The sequence below is a fragment of the Dipodomys merriami genome, unplaced genomic scaffold (assembly GCF_024711535.1).
Source record: "Dipodomys merriami isolate MVZ:Mamm:240054 unplaced genomic scaffold, mDipMer1.0.p SCAF_7, whole genome shotgun sequence".
Lineage (NCBI taxonomy): Eukaryota > Metazoa > Chordata > Mammalia > Rodentia > Heteromyidae > Dipodomys > Dipodomys merriami.
Window position 1 is genome coordinate 31,692,172 of NW_027206290.1, and position 18,208 is coordinate 31,710,379.

Here is an 18,208-nt window from a genome sequence, read left to right on the forward strand (position 1 = left end):
GTGTGTGTGTGTGTGTGTGTGTGTGTGTGTGTGTGTGTGTGTGTGTGTGTGTGTGTGTGTGTGTGTGTTAGAGTTTGCCAGAAAACCATGTAGACATCCAGGTACAAAGAAAAATAAGGTTTATTGCCGGTAAATGGGCCTCAAGACCCCTTTTCACAAGAGAGAAGTGAGGAGTGGCTGCTATTGTCTGAGGTGACCTATATAAACTAGGAGGTTTAGGAGGGGCTAGAAGGGGCTAAAATGTGGAGAGCCTGGTGTGGACATGAGGACCAGGGACTTCATCATGATGGACTAGCATTGATGGCTGATGCCCAAGTAGTAGATAAGGGGCCCTGTAGCTGCCCACCTGAAGGTCACTCTAAGGGGCTCTTGTTGCCTTATATGGTGGTAGTTGCCCCAGAGGAGTCCATCTCGAGGTAAAGGGAGTTGGAGGCTGATTATTTACACCTTTACTACACTACATGGGCCTAGTGTTGCCTAGCAAAGGAGCATGATAAGCTGTGGAAAGGGGAAGAAGCGTGCTAAGGTATGGGAAGGGAGCTCATTGGGCTGTGTGTGTGAACTTGGGAGCTTTAACTAAGTTTGTGCACTGTCCCTGAGCTCTTTTTCTCAAGGCTAGTGCTCCACCACTTGATCCATAACTCTACTTACGGTTTTTTGGTGGTTAATTGGAGATAAGAGTCTCTGGTTTGTCTGCATAGGCTGGCTTCAAAGCCTGATGCTCAGATTTCAGCCTTCTGAGTAACTAGGAGTATAGGTGGGATTATAGGTGCCAGGCTTGAGTGGATATTTTTGAACCTTCTTCCTGAGATCTCTTACCAGAGATCTCTAAGATATCTCTTCCCAGAGCTGGGGAGCTAAGCAGACTGGGTTGTGGCCTGGTACTGGACTCCTTTGGAAATATTATTAGAGTCTCGATGTGCTATTGTTAGAATGAGGTTTAGTCTGCAGTCCATGTACCCCTATATTCTATCCCCACTGGCAGGGTCTGAAAATGTTTTACAGCTACCAAATACAGCTGTTTCCTCCCAGGATTTGTTTTTTCCAATTGTGGTCACATGGGGGTATCTAGTGGCATCTTGAAAGAGCAACAGATGGGCATGAGGAGCTGAGATTTGGTATCCTGCCCAGAGCCCTGGCAAGAAGCCAGATTCACTGCACACCTGACCAGTCTAACACTTGCTCCTACTTTTTATTTCTTCCTTATACCTATATCCTTATCAGCCCTCTCCCCCTCCACCTCCCTACCCCCTGACCATATTTTTCAATCATGACACGAAAAGGTTCTGTTTCTACATAAAATCTCCATCCTGACTTTGCTAGGTCTCTCCTAGGGGACGTTTCCCTGGGAGCTCAGCCCCTCTGTCCCAGCCTGGTCCCAAAGACTGTGCTGCGCAGTGTGTGTGGTCCTGTCCTGGATGAGGTCTCTGCCAGGTTCTGTCTGATCCCCAGTGAAGCAGAGCCCCATTTGCTTTGCTTTTTGTTCTCTCACTTCTGGTTTCTGCCCTTACCAGCTCCTACTGTGACCTCCAAGGGATTCTGTTGAAGGGATTTTCCATTTCCTGATTCCAACCAGACCTTGCTCAGAGCAAGCAGTCCCTGGAGGTGCTTTCTGGGCTTGGAATCTCATTCATTTCAGCAGGACTGAGGACTTCCAAGTTGAACAGGATAGTAGTCTCAGTGTGCAGAGATGCAGTGTAGTGAGTCCCCAGCAGAGAGTTAGTTTAGCATCCTTCTTGCCTCTTGTATGGTATGGCTATAGGTCTCCAGGTGTGTTCTTCCTGTGTGTGTGTGTGTGTGTGTGTGTGTGTGTGTGTGTGTGTGTGTGTGTGTGCGCGTGCGCTACTTCTAGGGCTTGAACCAAGGGCCTGGACTGTGTCCCTGACCTTTTGGCTTAAGGCTAGGGCTCAACCACTCAAATCACAGTGCCACTTTTGGCTTTGCTTAATTGAGATAAGAGTCTCTGGGATAACTTTTCTTTCCAGGTTGGCTTTAAATTGCGATCTTAAGCTCTCAGCCTCCTGAGTAGCTAGGATTGTAGGTATGAGCCACCAATGCCTGACTTATACTTCTTTTTCACTCCTTTTCTCTGTCAGACTCTCCCAATTTAGTTCAGGCTCCTCCTCTCTTCTTCTTCCTAATCTGAATGCTAAATCCAAGCACAGAGTCCTTTGCTGTGATTTTCTTTAGAAGCCCAACGAGCTTGTGTTTCCCAGCACTACTGTCATCTCTGTATAAGACACAATGCAAAGATATGCACACAATATCACCATCAGCCTCAGCCTCACCTCACAGCTAATCATGGGTCACCAAGAGTTCATTTATTTGATACCACCAGTAAAACCTACGTTACTAGAGATTTGGAAATTTGAGGCAATAGTCTAGTGTGTTTATTAGCCTAGAATCTATTTCTTCTCCCCTCCCCTTGCAAACAATGTGCTTTCTCAGCAAGGTCTCATCAGTTCTGGTTCTGGTCCAGGTACACAGCCTTGGGCATTGTACCAAAGCTACCTTGAGCATGGGGAGGAAAAGTGGGGGAGAGTAGAGAACACAGCACTCTGGGCCACTGGGCCTGGCTCATTGTGTACAGATAGTGGTGGACCTCCCTTGAACCCTTAGGAATTATCTGTGTACTCTGTATCCTGGAAAGTACTCCCGCAACAAAACTGAACGTCTATGGTGTGGTTGATGTGTCAGGGCTGTGGATGAGGTAGGTTGGATTGCAGTGAGATTGGACTCGGGTATCAGGTGGAGAAATTTGGACTTTCTTCTCTCATGAGAACCCTGCCCAAACTTTCTCTGTAGGTCTTGTTCTTGGTGTCCCTTCTCGTCTAGGATTTGCCAAGTCATGGGGTGGAACCTGGGCGAGAAGGAGCATGTCTGTGCACACAGGAGGTGACAAAGTGTCACTAGCTGTGTGGAAGTCTTTTAACCTCATTGGACCTCAATGAGAAGTCTCCTAAGTGGTGCTGGCAGAACGGCTCTTGCAGAATAGCTGAGTGGAACCTTTGAAAATGCAATGTCATGTTGTTAGCATTGCCTGCCAGCTCATTATGAGTAGAAGCCATGGACTACAAGCCTCAGATGGGCCACACCCTGAGTCAACAATGAAGGGTCCTTCTATACCCTTTGTGACAAGCCGTTTTCATATCAAGATTGGGCATGTAATGAAGGGCAAAGAGGATTGAATGCAGAAGCTATAGCTTCTCACAACACCCCACTCCCCACCAGGCAGCCTCTGTCCAGTGACCAGACCATTTGGGGAGGGCCATAGGGAAAAGCAGTGAAATCCCACCACTTAGAAACCTTACCCTTTTAGATAAAGCACCACCCCTTGCCTGCTTCCATACCATCAATCCTTATTTGAGCTGCCCATTTCATCCCCTGAGGATTAATCCCACTTAGCTAATAAATCACTCTTTGCTATTTGCCTAGTTTTGTGCCTCCTTTGCTGTACCTGGGGCAGCTAGAGCACAGTGTCTAGTAAGTGGCCTTCCTAGAGTTGGAGGGCTAAGCAGCCTGGGTTGCTGCCAGTGTTTGATCTCTGTGAAATGCTACTCTTCCAGGGAAGCTGCCTGGTTCAGTGGGCAGCAGATCTGAGCCCTGGTCTCCCCTACTCACAGGGTCTGAAGATCTCTGTCTACTGAAGACCAGCAGCTTCCTCCCAAGACCTATGTTTTCATAGATGGCCCAGTGGTCCAACAAGTAGAACTCTGCAATGCTCAGATGCAAAGGGAGGACCCATCAGAGCCTGGGCTCTCATTCGGCTCTCTGGAGTACTATCCAGGTCTTCCTTCTGCTTCTTCTTTCTACTTCCATCTCTTCTGCAAGGCCTTATATTTCTCTTTCTTCTATCCACCCCTCTTTCAGGCAAACTTTGCTAAGCAAACTCTTTTATATTATTTCAGCCTCCTCCTCCCTTCGTCCTCCTCATCTCAGTGCTAAATACAAGCATAGAGTCCTTTGCTGTGATTTTTTTTTTTTTTGGAGCACAATGATCTTGTGCCTCTATCCCACCCTCTGCTCCAGCCCCCCTAACCCCCCAGTACTATCCCAAAGGGCAATTACTTCCTTGTGGCCAGGCCCTGTCCCCAGTGTGGGAAAGATGGATGAGATGACCTCTGCTGGCCTCCTCCACCCCTACTCCAACCTTTGCACTGAAAGTTCAAATCATTATTGACACACTGAGTTTATTCACTGCAATCCTAACAATGCATTAGCTATTGCATTAGCTCACTTATTTCCTACAGATAACAGTCTTGTCCTTGTAAACTCATTCCCCGCATTCCCCCTTATTTTCCAGGCTGAAGGAAAATGCATAAATACAAGGCCACGTGTCAGGCCCCAACAAGACACTTTCTAAGGGGCCTCCAAAGGAAGGTGCTCACTTGTTCCATTTTCCCCCTAAGCCATCAACTTGGGAACCCAATGAGAAGTTTAGACCCTCTCTGCAGCTCTCCTGCATTGAATATATGATCAAAACAGGTCTGCATGGCAACGGGAAGAATAAAAAGTGCATTTTTTGTGGTAGGCCTCTTGGGCCCTATCTAAAAGTACTTGATCCAAAAGAAGTTTCACTGGATTAGGATCAGACCATACAACATCCTTAAAGACACCCGACTCTTGTCCACCTTTCAGATCCTCTTTCAGTTTCCCAAGTGAACTTCCCAAGCAGGAAGAAAGCATATTCCATATTTTAATCTATTTGGCAGTCATAGGGAAAGTGTAGAAGTCAGGTGTGTCTGCTTGGGGCAGGTCCATGTTCAACCTGTACCCAGACAGGAGTCTGCCTTCCCTTTCCCAGGCAGATTATTTTCCCTGTCTGTTGTGTTTGATTTGGAAGTCCAGAACTTTGCATTTGTATTTCTAGCAGGGCTATTATTCACTGAGATTTAAAAAAAGAAAAAGAAAGAAAAAGAAAACCAAAATATATTTGTGTGTCAGACAGAGGTATCTGCCAATGTTTACCACTGCAGACAATCTTGAAACAGCTTTTCTAGGTCTCTGCATTCCATGTTGATGCATTGCTAGACATCGATTTCTGTGTATGTGTGCACGTGTGTGTGTGTGCACGCACGTGCGCGTGTTTACTCGGCGCGGGGGTTGAATGAATTCAGGGCCTTGTCACTGTCCCTTAATATTTTTGCTCAGGACAGCACTCTACAAAACACTTGAGCCACATTTTTTGGTTTTATGTTACTCGGAGATAAGAATCAAACAGACTTTCCTGCCTGGACTGGCTTCAAATGGTGAGTAGCTAAGATTACCGGTGCGAGCCACAATACCAGGCCCCATTTCTTTTAAGTCCCATTATCTGTTCTCTAGCTATTACATTTTCTAGGTTGCTTGGCATAAGGCAAAGTCAACCCCAGGCCAACCGATTGCATACCTCTTGGTTATGAAATAGTCTTCTGCCTTCAAGGAAGGAAGCTCACAGGCAAGAGACTATTCTTTTGGGATATTGCCCTTGCTGAGGTCTCAGATCCCAGAGTGGCTTTAAAGGCCATTTGAGTCCTCCTGTGATACCAAGAGCACAAGAGGTCAGGGGCCTGGGCCAGGGCTAAGGCTAGAATCCAAGGCTCTAGACAGCTAAGGGTTTGAGCCTGGCCTATCTGTTGTCTTGTGTGGTATCCTTGGAGGACCCCTCTTGTCAGTGTCCTGTCTTTCCTTGGGAAGCAGAAGAGGTGTCTGGCCCCTTGGAGCTTAAGAGATCCTCCATCCTAGCTCACCATCCAGCTGTGAGCTCTGTAGCCAAGGCTACCCTGCTGTCAGTGTGCATTTCTGCTAGCTGCTTCAGTCTATGGCACCTTGGGCTTGGGGGTGGGGGCGAGGATACCTCACCTTCCCCATCTTTGCCCTCTGTGTCTGTTGGTTGTTGTTGTTGTTGTTTGAATTTAGATTCACAGATGTGGCCAAAATGTTTAGAGGCTAATTTGCATAATCATAACCTGGTCTCCCACAGAGCTTGTGCTTCAATTTCTCAGAGAGCACATATTCCCCATATCTGTCCCCATATCTTTGTCCTAGGTGCTAGTTAATTAACACCTGTTTCTGTAGATAGGAAGCTTTAGAAGTTTCCTTCAGATTGGCCAATCTTGTTTTTCCAATAATAGGGGCTGAGACTCTTTTAAGCTGAACTCTGGCAGCCTGAGCTTCAGCAAAACACAGGATCTTTATAGCCCTGGGTGGAGGAGTGCATGGACTGCACCCCAGGAGCCCAGCAGGGGGTGGGCTGGGGAGCAGGAGAGCCTGGCGCTGACTTAGGTTCTCAGATGTCCACACCTGGCTCCTAGCCCATCCAGGCTGAGGCTTCTTGGAGTGTTTCCTTCTGCCTCTTCCAGGGTTCCAAGAGCCGCTCCGCGGCCCCCCCCCCCCCCAACCTGTTTCCCTCCCTTCTGCATCTCAAGGTTGGAGGAGACTTGGGGTGGACCCCGGAGGTGGAGCCGAGAGGGATGGAGGGGGAGGTGGAGCCTCAGCGGGTTCACGCGGGAGGAAGGGGCGGGCCTACCCTCCCTTTTCCTGGATTCCAGGATAAAGTCACCGTTCAGCCCCTCCGAGGCCGATCTGCGCAGTCCACGACCCCAGCACCATGCCCATGATACTGGGTTACTGGGACGTCCGCGGGGTGAGCCGGGACTCCGCCGGGGGCAGGGCGGGGGACGCGGGGCGGGGACTTTTCAGGAGGGCCCGCAGGGCGCCTGTTGCTGGAGTGCATGCTCAGCAACCTAAGACCTAACTTTCAGGTCTGCAGAGCTCACACGAGTGGGGCTACGCAGCGTGGGGTGGCGGGGAGGTGAGTGTGCAGAAGGGGCACCAAGGAAGAGGTGAGGTCAAGCAATCAGGCTTCTTCCCCTTCTGACCTCGGTCATTTACCCTCTGTCTCAGCTGACTCACCCCATCCGCCTGCTGCTGGAATACACAGACACAAGCTATGATGAAAAGAGATACACTTTCGGGCCCGGTAAGGAAATTCCCTGATCAGACTCTTGCCCACGGGGTGCTCAGCCACTCATACTGTGGTCACCTGTTGCTCAGCCCTGCAGGCCTCCTCCATGTGCACCCAAGGTCTGCTTCTTCTCAAACCCCTGTAAGATGCAGTTTGGTATTCCATTACAAGGAGCTGGGAGAAGAGGGCTGGGGCCCCCTCTGTCTAAAGTTGGGTGGGGTTGTCTAGCACTGGCCTAAACCTTTTGTGAACCTGGTTCCTAGATCCCTCAGTCCTTACTGCATTCTTCACCCCTGTAGCCTTGAAATGTGGGAGGGACCCAGCTGGTCAGAGTGCAGATCCCCTGCCTCAGGGGGTCCTGGGGAAGGAGGGCTGGACTAAGGGAGATTTGTTTTCACTTGATCTTGTCTACCACAGCTCCTGACTATGACAGAAGCCAGTGGCTGAGTGAGAAGTTCAAGCTGGGCCTGGACTTCCCCAATGTAGGTGCAGGAGAAGGGGTGTTCAGGGGTAATGAGGGTGACCCTCTTGCATCTCCTTTTTCTAGTGTGGCCTCCCTTCCTCCTCTCCTTGCCCAGCTGAGTTTTTAGGGTAATGCTTGTGCTCTATGCCTCTCTTTCCTGGCTATCTGTGATTTTCTATGATGCTCTATGTCCCAGCTCTTGCTTTCATTCTGCAGAATGTTTATGTGGGGCTCACCAGGGACAGGCACACTGAGTGCCAGGTCCTGTGTCTGCTCTAACCAAGAGAAGGGCTGCTGGGACCTGGGGCCCCTTAACCTTCCCTGATTGTCCATCCAGCTGCCCTACTTGATTGATGGAGCTCATAAGATCACCCAGAGCAATGCCATTCTTCGCTACATTGCCCGCAAGCACAACCTGTGTGAGTGGGGCTGGCTGCTGGGTGTGTGTGGGGGGCAGGCAGTGGCCATCCCCTAGGCTTATTTGGGGTGGAATGGTGAAGGTTTATCTGTGTTGTGTGGATGCAGGTGGGGAGACAGAGGAGGAGAAAATTCGTGTGGACATTATGGAGAATCAGGTCACAGATATCCGTACACAGTTCATCATGCTGTGCTACAACTCAGACTTTGTAAGTTTACCAATTGTGAGGTCCCCATATGGCTGAGAAGAGGAGTTAAACCTTTGCAGTTACATCTTCAGTGTTTCAGTTCAGCAAAGGAATTTGTTAGTGGTACCTACTTTCTTTTTTTTTTTTTTTTTTTGTCGGTCATGGGGCTTGAACTCTGGGCTTGGGTGCTGTCCCTCAGCTCTTCAGCTCAAGGGGAGCACTGTACCACTTGAGCCACAGCGCCACTTCCGGTTTTCTGGTGGTTTATTGGAGATAGGAGTCTCTCGGTCTCTCCTGCCCGGGCTGGCTTTGAACCGCGATCCTCAGATCTCAGCCTCCTGAGTAGCTAGGATTACAGGCGTGAGCCACCAGCGCCCGGCTGTGGTACCTACTTTCTAAGGTTTCCTATCCTACCAAGTTTCCTTTCCTTCAGATAGACCGTCGGTATTTTAGCACATCAAGTCAAGTGTGAATCCATCCTAACTAATCATAATATAGTTTAGATTATCCAGGTTGAATATTCTGATCCTAGTCTCAAGCCATGAATATAAGGTTCAAAACAAGGGAGAGCAATGAACCTTATCTTCTTTTGTCTTCCCGACTATTTCCCCAGAACTGTTTCTTTGGCATTCCTAATAGTCAGCTCAGGGTCCGCTCTGTTTCTTTCCTGCCATTTTTTTCTACATGAAATACTCTTAATCTTTATGCACACTCCTCACAAATCCTGCGGAAGGAGTACAGCCCTCCCCCATGCATACCACTGTTTCTTCACTTTCAGTCTCCTAGTCATCTGTCTTTTTGGTTCTACTGCATTATACCTGTTTACCCGAGTACCTGTGAGGTACTTGGAAATTATTGGCTCTGACTCACATGAACCAGGTTGAACAGCAGTGGATTCCAGCATATGTTGCATTTGTGCCTCACTTCCCAATACCTCTGATAGCTGGGATCTGTACCAAGTGGGAATCTAGACAACACAATTGTGACTCAGGATGTGGAAATCTCTATCCAGACCCAGGCCCAGACTCAGGGAAGATGGCTGCATAAGCCTGGCCAGCTGGAGCCTGAAGTCCCTACTGAGATTGGCCTCTCTGCTGGGGGGTGGGGCTTGCATCATAACATGGTGACAGCTATTTTCTGCCTCAGAAAAAGATGAAGCCAGAGTACTTGCAAGGCCTCCCTGACAAATTGAAGCTCTTCTCACAGTTCCTGGGAAAACGTCCATGGTTTGCTGGGGACAAGGTAAAGGGGAGAGTCCTGGGGAGCAGAACTTTTCTTTCCTGTAGGTTATAAAATTTAACTCATTCATCCTTGGTTTTCTGCAGATCACCTTTGTGGATTTCCTGGCTTATGATATTTTTGACCAGCAACGTATGTTTGAGCCCAAGTGCCTGGATGCGTTCCCAAACCTGAAGGACTTCATGTCCCGATTTGAGGTGACACGTCCCCCAGGCCTCCTTCCTCATGGATGAACTTCCTCTCTTCTCCCTTTCCATGATGCCTCCCTAGTCTTGGAGCTGAGTGCAGAATAACTAGGGTTTACTGATCATTGACTTTCTGGCAGCCCCTGTGCTTTTAACTTGTGTTTATTGGGCCAAGTTTATTATTATAGCATTTCTGCAGGGTGGTTAGAGCAATCTGACCCATTGGACAGATTAGGAACCTGAGGCTGTAGAGTGTGAGTCACTCGTTCAAGTTCCCAGTGCCAGTGGGGCTGTGCTGGGCTCCTGGTGGGCCTCTGGCTTGGTCTAAGGGCAGCAGTCAGTGACTGAGCAGACCTGTGGGAAGACATTTTGGAAGGTTTTATCTTCAGTTGTTTGCAGTTATCTTGTTTCATCCTGTATTCATTGTGTCTTGTCTTGCATATCTTAGGTATTTTGTCTGTGTGATGGGAACATAATGTTCTGAGTTTTTTAAATATATATTTTTATTGTAAAAAGACTGTACAGAGGGATTACAGTTACATGAGTAAGGTAATGAGTACATTTCCTATGGAGCGTTGTTACCTCCTCCTTTGGTTTTCCCCTACCATCCCTTCCCTCCCCACCTTCCCAGCTTCTCCTTCCCCACCTCCCGAAGTTGTAAAGTTTCTTTTCAACATAGTGTCTTGTACTGTTCTGAATTTTTTTACATGTATAAATGCTGATCTTCTCCAGCAGCTTAGTATCAGTCTTAGCATGACATGCAAATCTGTCCCCAAATCCTGGGACTTAATATAGCAGAAATTAGCAGAGATATCAGAACGTAAGATGCACATGTGCCATCTGGATGCTGGAGACCCCAGCCTGGACCGCATCTTTCACAGGGCACCCTCAAAAGTCTCTTTTATTAGAAATGTGAGAATTGAGTCACAGTTATGTTTACCTGGAATCTGTTCTCTTTCCCACTCACTCTGAAGCACCGTGATTTCTCAGTAAGATCTCATCAGTTGTGGTCTGGTCCACACTTGATGAGCCCAAGTACCTGGATGTGTTCCCAAACATGAAGGACTTCATGTCCTGCTTTGAGGTGATACCCCCCCAGTCCTTCTTCTTCATGTATGGAGAGAGGGCACAGTGCAGTGGCCTGAGGTCCAGGAGGCCTGGAGTGTTTGGGAAAACACAGGGGTAGATATAGCAAAACCCTTTGGGATTATGTCTTCACTCTGTGTCCTGGAAAGAAGTCTTGCCATGCAACTGAGAGTCTGTAGCATGATGATTGTATCAGGGCTGGTGATGAGATAGGTTGAGGGGGAGTGTGGTTGTACTCATGTACTAGGTAGAGAACATTGTTCTTTTCTGCTCACTGGAGACCAGTCAGAACCCTGTAATGGCATTCTTTGTAGATTCTCTTCCCTGAATGTTTTTTTTTCCTTTGGGGGGGGGGCTTGGCCAGTAGTGGAGCTTGAATTCAGGGCCTTTAGCCCTCTTGTGATTTTCTGTACAAGGCTGGTGCTGTGCCATTTGAGTCACACCTCCACATCTATCATTTTGCTGGTTAACTGGAGATAAGAATCTCTCAAGTTTGTCTGCCTGGGCTGGCTTTGAACCAACATACTCAGATCTCAGCCTCCTGAGTAGCTAGGATTATAGGCATGGGTCCCCAGTTCCCAGTCTTGCATTCTTTTTCATGTGGCAATTTCTGAATCATTGGGTAAGTCCTGGACTTGGTTCCAAGTTACACTGTCAAGTTCTCAGCTCCTTTGTCCTGCTGCCCCTCCTCTTTGTGCAAACCTGGGTGAGCAGAAGCTTCCTGGTGAAAGAAGAGCAGGCCTGTGTGGATAGGAAGGAATGGGGTCTGCTGTGGAGGGGAGGAGTACACAGAGCACAGGATGTCAGGCACAGATCCTTAACCTCACATAACTTCTCTGGGTCCCCCCTGATCAATGATACTGGCAGGATTGTTGAGGTGTTTTTCTTGAGCCTATATTGTAATATATAGTGAGCATAAAGCACCTTGCACAGTGTCCAGTCTCCCCCTCTTACAGGAAATTAGAGTTCCCTTCTCAGAGCTGGAGTGGTAAGTAGACTGGACTGTGCTCCAACACTTAACTGCAGTGAACAATCTCCTCTTGGACGGCAGCTGCCTGGTCCAGTGGGCAGGAAGCCTGAGTTCTGGCTCTCCTCTTCTCACAGGGTCTGAAGAAGATCTCTGCCTACATGAAGAGCAGCCGCTTCCTCCCAAGACCTGTATTTTCAAAGTTGGCCCAGTGGTTGGAGTAGTAGAACTCTGCAGCACTCGGAGCAAAGGAAGACCTGTTGGAGCCTGGGCCCTGGGCTGGGTTGGGCTCCCAGTAGTGTTGCCCAGGTCTTCCCACTGCTTTTTTCTACTCCCTTCTCTTCTCCAAGGCCTTATTGGCTGTCTTTTCTTCTACTCAGCCACTTCCAGAAAAGCTTCTGTAAACACACTCTCCTACTCTCCCATTCCTTTCTTCTTCTTTCTCATTTGACTGTTAAATCCAAGCATACAGAGCCCCCAGCACTCCCTGAAAGAGCAACATTGACTTGTGGGCAGACGCTGTGCCACTGGGGAATGAATACCCAGTTATATCTGTCCTCAATAAAGCTTGAAATTGTGCTGTGTATTTTGTTTATTCCTTTGGCTCCATGCATGTACTCAGCCATTGTCACTGCTACTGTCAATGGACTGAAATCTGAGCTAGTGGCTAGTTTCATAGGGCTTCTAGAGAATCTGAGAGTTTTGAAACATTTTTATGGTTAATTTTTTAATAAAAATTAATTTTTTTATTGTGCTGGTACTGAGGCTTGAACTTGAAAGTTTTGCACTTTCACTTGGTTCAAGACAGAACCACTTGAACCACACCTCTACTTCTGACTTTTTGCTGGATAAGAGTATCTCAAAGTCTTCTATCTGGACTGGCTTTGAACTGTGATACTCAGATCTCTACCTCCTGAGTATCTAAGATTATAGACATGAGCCATTGGGACCCAGCTAGTTTGAGACTTCTTGCTTTCAGTTTTGAGGCACTCACAGGAGACAGTTCAGGAGGCATTCTAGAGTACAAAGGCTTCCTTTTCTGGGCCTGCATCTTTCATGCACATCTACAGGGGTACTGAATTTACCATGAGAAAGGCTGTGGATCCCAGTGAGTCAAGACCCAGAATGGGTGGGATTCTCTGGCAGCGACCTGGGCCTCTCTGTGCTTCTCACATGGTTTGGCTGTATCACATTCTGTAAGTCCAGGAGTCTATCTTTTCTTGGTCCCTGATGCCTTCAAGGCTTGCTCCCTAGCTGTCATGGAGACCATATTTCTTGGCTAATTCCTCACCATTCTAGAAAAGAGGGTGAAAATTTGACTTTTATATTTTGTTGATGGTTAGCACTTATGCTTTTCCATCTGTTCAACACTGTCAATGAATTTCCCTGTGTTTGAGGAACCCTGTGTTAATCATTTTTCTTTCTGGTCCTGGTACTTGAACTCTGGGCCAGAGTGCTGTCCCTGAGCTTAGTTAGTGCTCTACCACTTGAATCACAGCTCTCCCTCTTTTTGGGGTTAATTGGAGTGAAGAGTCTCAAGGACTTTTCTGCCTGGGCTAGCTTTGAACTGCTATCCTCAGATCTCAGCCTCCTGAATTAATTAGGATCACAGGTGTGAGTCACCAGCACCAAGCAAGTCCTTTTTTTAATCATTGTCTCCCTTTGACTTGAGTCCTATAGAAACATGAAAAGAAGAACCTGTGACAGTGTTTTGTTTAATCAGGGGCAGGGCCATTAGTTGTGATTGTATTCTACATTTCATTACTTAATATGACAGTAATTTTTTTATTCAAATATACCACATTATCATGCACTAGTGGCTCATACTTGTAATCCTAGCTACTCAGGAGGCTGAGATTTGAGGATTATGGTTCAAAGCTAGCTCAGGCAGAAAAGTCTAGGAGATGCTTAACTCCAATTAACTATTAAAAAAAAAAACTGTGAAAAGACCTGTGGGTTAAGTGGTAGAGCTCCAGCCTTGAGTGAAGAAAAAAAAAAAGACTGTGGCTGTGAGTTTAAGCCCCAGTAGTAGCAAAATAAACCAAACCAAGAACAACCAAATGGACAACCCTGAGGTTTGCCCAGATAGCAGGTAAACTGTTTAAATGAGCACCAGAGTCAGTAGACTGAGAAAAGAAGCCCTTTCCCATCATTATCCTCAAAATCCAGTAAGACATAGCTCAGATAGAACAAAAACTGAGAGACTTTTTTACCTGGCACCAGTGGCTTACAACTGTAATCCTAGCTACTCAGGAGGTTGATATGTGAGGATTTCCATTCAAAGCCAGCCCAGGCTGGAAAGTAACTCAAGGGATCGAATGTTAGTTTTCAGAAAAAAAATAAATAAAAAAAATTAAAAAAGCTCACAGACAACACCAGATCCTACATTCAAGCCACAAAACCAGCATTAAAAAAAATAGGGAAAAAAATGGTCAGAGGCTGGGTGAATTCACGCTCTCAAGACAGAAACACACATCATCTCTTGCCCTGGGTCATCTGTGCTCCCTGTTCTCTGGCCTTAGGGCTTCGCTTGTGACTTCCACAGGATCCTCTACCTGTTTGCAGGTCTTTAGCCTTGGACTAAATGTACCACTCTAACTTATGGTTGGCAGATCACTGGAGTCTTCCTCCTCCATGATGAATGAGCCAATTCTAATAACAGCACACACATGCATGTACTTATAGAAAATGCATTATTTATGCACTCTGCCTATACTGTTTCTTGGAGAGTCCTGACTAGTACATTCACATAGCAAGAAGCACAAATTGGTCACAATAATCAGTAATTAGTCATACAACCACACAAAACACTATATGCCAGAAAATGGCTATTTATTATATATATTTATTTATTATATATTCAACTTGTGACGATGACTTATAGAAGCTGGTTAGACATGATTCTCAGTTATGGTGCTCACATTTAGTTGGGCACTGGTGGCTATTCAGGAGGCTATGCTATTCCTAGCTATTCAGGAGGCTGAGATTTGAGAATCACAGTTCATAGTCAGCTCTAGCAGGGAAGTCTGTGAGACTAATCTCTATTAACTAACAATAACCATAAGTGGAGGTATGGCTCAAGGAGTAGAGTGTCATCTTTGAGCAAAAAGTTAAAGGAGAGCATAAGGTCTTGGGTTCAGTACTGGCATAAAACAGCAACTTCAGTTTAACCTGCTGGTCTTTACCCCAGTTGGGGAGAATAAGTATAGTGAGGCTGGGCTCAGCTGCCTGCCCTTCTAGTAGGCTACTGAGGACTCCAGGAGAGGTCAGCTGTGTAACTAGCAGAGTCTCCACTCCCTGCCATGCACACTGGGAGACCAGAATGCCCAGCCTCTCCCATGGATAGACCCATGCCTCTGCCCACATCTTTCTGGTTCATTGTGATCTGCAGCCTGATGCTCCAGGGTAAGAGTGTTCTCGGTCCTCCCTTCAGGCACTCTCTGGACCAGCTGATTGCCAGGACAGCTGCCACCATTATTTTAGAGCCATTTTACTCTAAATGTAGATTTTTGCCTTGTCCATCCACAGTTTTTAGACCTGGAGTTTTAAAGGCTATGACTTCGAATTTGAAGCATACAAATACTTGTTGTAAAGGGCTATATTGTGCATTGCAGGGTCCTTTGCAATCCATCCACTTCCTCCAGTTGGATGTCAGAGGCATTTACCACAAGGGACCATTTGAAAAATCTGACCATTGCCAAATATATCCCAACAGCAAAATGATCTCTTGTTACAGACTTGTGATAATGTAGAGGCTCAATTCAAAAATGAAACAGAAGGGCTGGGAAGGTGGCTTAGTGGTAGAGCGATTGCCTTGCATGCCTGAGGCCCTGGGTTCAATTCCTCAACCCCAAATAAGCAAAAAGAAAAAAGCTGGAAATGGCGCTGTGGCTCAAGTGGTAGAGCGCTAGCCTTGAGCTGAAGAGTTTAGGGACAGCGCCCAGGCCCAGAGTTCAGGCCCTACCACTGGACCAAAAAAAAAAAGAAAAAAGAAAAAGAAAAAGAAACAGAAGAAGAAAAAACAAGAATACAATGAATGGTGAGTCAGAAGAATTCTTTTGGAGCAACAAAATTCATTGCAATTAGTAAGGCATGAGTGTTTGTCCTGAATTATGCAGTAAATGCTTTCTTTTTCTTTTCTTTCTTTTCTTTTTCCTGTTTTTTACTTTAGTATAACGTTACACTTGGAGAAAATTTGCAAGAAGAGAAAAGAACTCTTGTGTGCTCAGTAGTTTGCTTTGTCCACATGGTCCTTCTATCCCTCTCTTTCCCTCCCCTTCCACCTTTCTCTCTTGTCACTCTCCCCCACATGCTGTGTCTGAGCACAACAGGTATCATCAAGGCACCACATTGCAGATGCCTGACTTGATTAGACTTAAAAAGGGATAGATAATTGTTATTCTCACTTTTTGTTTGCCTAGGTAGGTCTCTCACGCTGTCTTCATAGTTTGGGACAGTTGATACAATAATTCTTTAGGAGGGCTCATTCAACCAAATTCTGTGTAGTAATTGCCCTTAAAATTCTATCTATCTATCTATCTATCTATCTATCTATCTATCTATCTATCTATCTATCTATCTATCTATCTATCTATCTATCTATGTATCTATCTATGTATCTATCTATGTATCTATCTATGTATCTATCTATGTATCTATCTATCTATCTATATCTATCTATCTATCTATATGTCTGTCTGTCTGTCTGTCTGACTGTGTACTATCTATCTATCTATCTATCCATCTATCTACCTACCTACCTATCTATCATCTATCCATCTTTCTATCTATCTATATCTACCTACCTGTCTATCTATCTATCTATTTATCTTTATTTTGCTGGTCCCAGGGCTTTAATTGATAGCCTGGGCACTGTTCCTCAGCTTTTTCTGTTCAAAGCTGGTGTTCTTCCATTTAAGTCATAGCTGCACTTCTGGCACTTTTGCTGGGTAATTGGAATTGAGTCTCACAGATTTGTCCTGTCTAGTCAGGCTTCAAATCTCCATCCTCAAATCTCAATGTTCTAAGTAGACAGGATTATAGGCATGAGTCACTGGCACCCAGCCAGATGTTAATTTCTTCAATTTGTGTTTGACCTTATTGGTTCTATAAGGAGAAAGTGCTTCCCCAATTTGAAATCATTTGTGCTGGTTTTTAAATCTTCTTTCTTAGATCTACTGGTTATTAAATAGAATTTTATCACTTTGTTTTTCTTGTTGTAGTAATGCTGCATCAATTTAGCTAATGTTTTTGAGGAATTCATCTCTTTTTCATATGAAAGTTCAAGTATTTATCTTCTTAGTATTATTTCTTGTTTTCTATACAAATTTTTCACATTGAACAGTGTTATTATTCCTCCATCTTGAAACTCTGTGTTAAGCTAATTATTCTTTCTCTTATTTCATTTTTGTTTTTCTTCCCTTTCTTTCCTCCTTTTCTTCTCTTGCTTCCTTCCCTCATTTCCTTCCTTCCTTCCTTTGTACCCCTACACCTTCCTTTCCCTTCTCCTTGCCTCTCTTTTCCTCTTTTCTGTGTTTAGAAACTAATGATTGCTGCCTTTCTACTATTGAGCTATATCCCTAACCTCAATTTATTTATTTATTTATTTATTTATTTATTTATTTATTTATTTATTTATTTATTTATTTATGCCAGTCCTGGGGCTTGCAGTCTGGGTCTGAGCACTGTCCCTGAGCCTGTCTGTGCTCAAAGCTAACACTCTACCATTTAAGCCACAGTGCCACTTCTGGCTTTTTTTGTTTATGTGGTACTGATGAGTTGAACCCAGGGCTTCATACATATTAGGTAAGTACTCTACCACTAAGCTACATTCCCAGACCTTAACTTAAATTTTAATATCAGAAAAATGTAGGGTATTCATTTTCTCAAATCAAAGCTAGTAAACATGTTTTCAATCTAAAGTACCTAAGTGGGGTCAAATACCTGTCCCTCTCAGTAGGCCTGCTTGACAACATGTCTGAGAAAAAAACTGATGTAAAGAAAATATTTATTTTGGATCATGGTTTCAGTTCATGATTACTTGGCTCTGTTATTTCTAGGCCTGTGGAGAGAGGCAGAATATTATGGCAGGGAATGGGTGATGGAGAAAGCTGCTCATTTCATGATGCCCAGAAGCAAAGAGTGAAGGGAAGGGGTAGAATGAAATAGATTCTTCAGTCTCCCACCCATTCCTGCATGATGTACCTCATCTGACTAGACCCTACCTCTCAAAGTTTCCATAATCTTCTAATAGTTTATGAGGTTATTAATTCACAATAGATTAATCCATTGATAAGGTCAGAGTCTTTATGATCCCAACATTTCCCAGAGGCTTTACTTCTGAACACTGTTGTATTAGGGACCAATTTCAAGACATCAGCCTTCATTCAAGACATTCAGAAGTGTCTCTGCTGCTGTCTATAACTGGTTAAATCTAAGGTTTTTTTTTTTTATTGTTGTTTGTTTTTGTTGATTGTGGGGCTTGAACTCTAGGCCTGGGCGCTACCTAAGCACTGTTCCTCAGCTCTTCAGCTCAAGGCTAGTGCTCTACCACTTGAGCCACAACCCTACCTCCAGTTTTCTGGTGGTTAATTAGAGATAAGAGGCTCATGGACTTTCCTACCATGGCTTTGAACCATGATCCTCAGATTTCAGCCTCCTGAGTAGCTAGGATTACAGGCATGAGCAACCAGCACCTGGCTTAATCTAGGGGTCTTT

The 18,208-nt window shown here is 45.6% G+C and overlaps 1 protein-coding gene across 1 annotated transcript; it reads left to right on the top strand.

The window, feature by feature from the left end:
- The first annotated feature begins 6,501 nt into the window (after positions 1 to 6,501).
- Positions 6,502 to 12,075, top strand: LOC138816469 (glutathione S-transferase Mu 1-like). The gene is made up of 8 exons (XM_070006232.1): positions 6,502 to 6,625; positions 6,886 to 6,961; positions 7,364 to 7,428; positions 7,747 to 7,828; positions 7,935 to 8,035; positions 9,161 to 9,256; positions 9,340 to 9,450; positions 11,629 to 12,075. Exons 1-8 carry the CDS (start codon positions 6,590 to 6,592, stop codon positions 11,713 to 11,715), a joined length of 654 nt encoding a protein of 217 aa, XP_069862333.1. The 5' UTR covers positions 6,502 to 6,589; the 3' UTR covers positions 11,716 to 12,075.
- Positions 12,076 to 18,208: the final 6,133 nt, after the last annotated feature.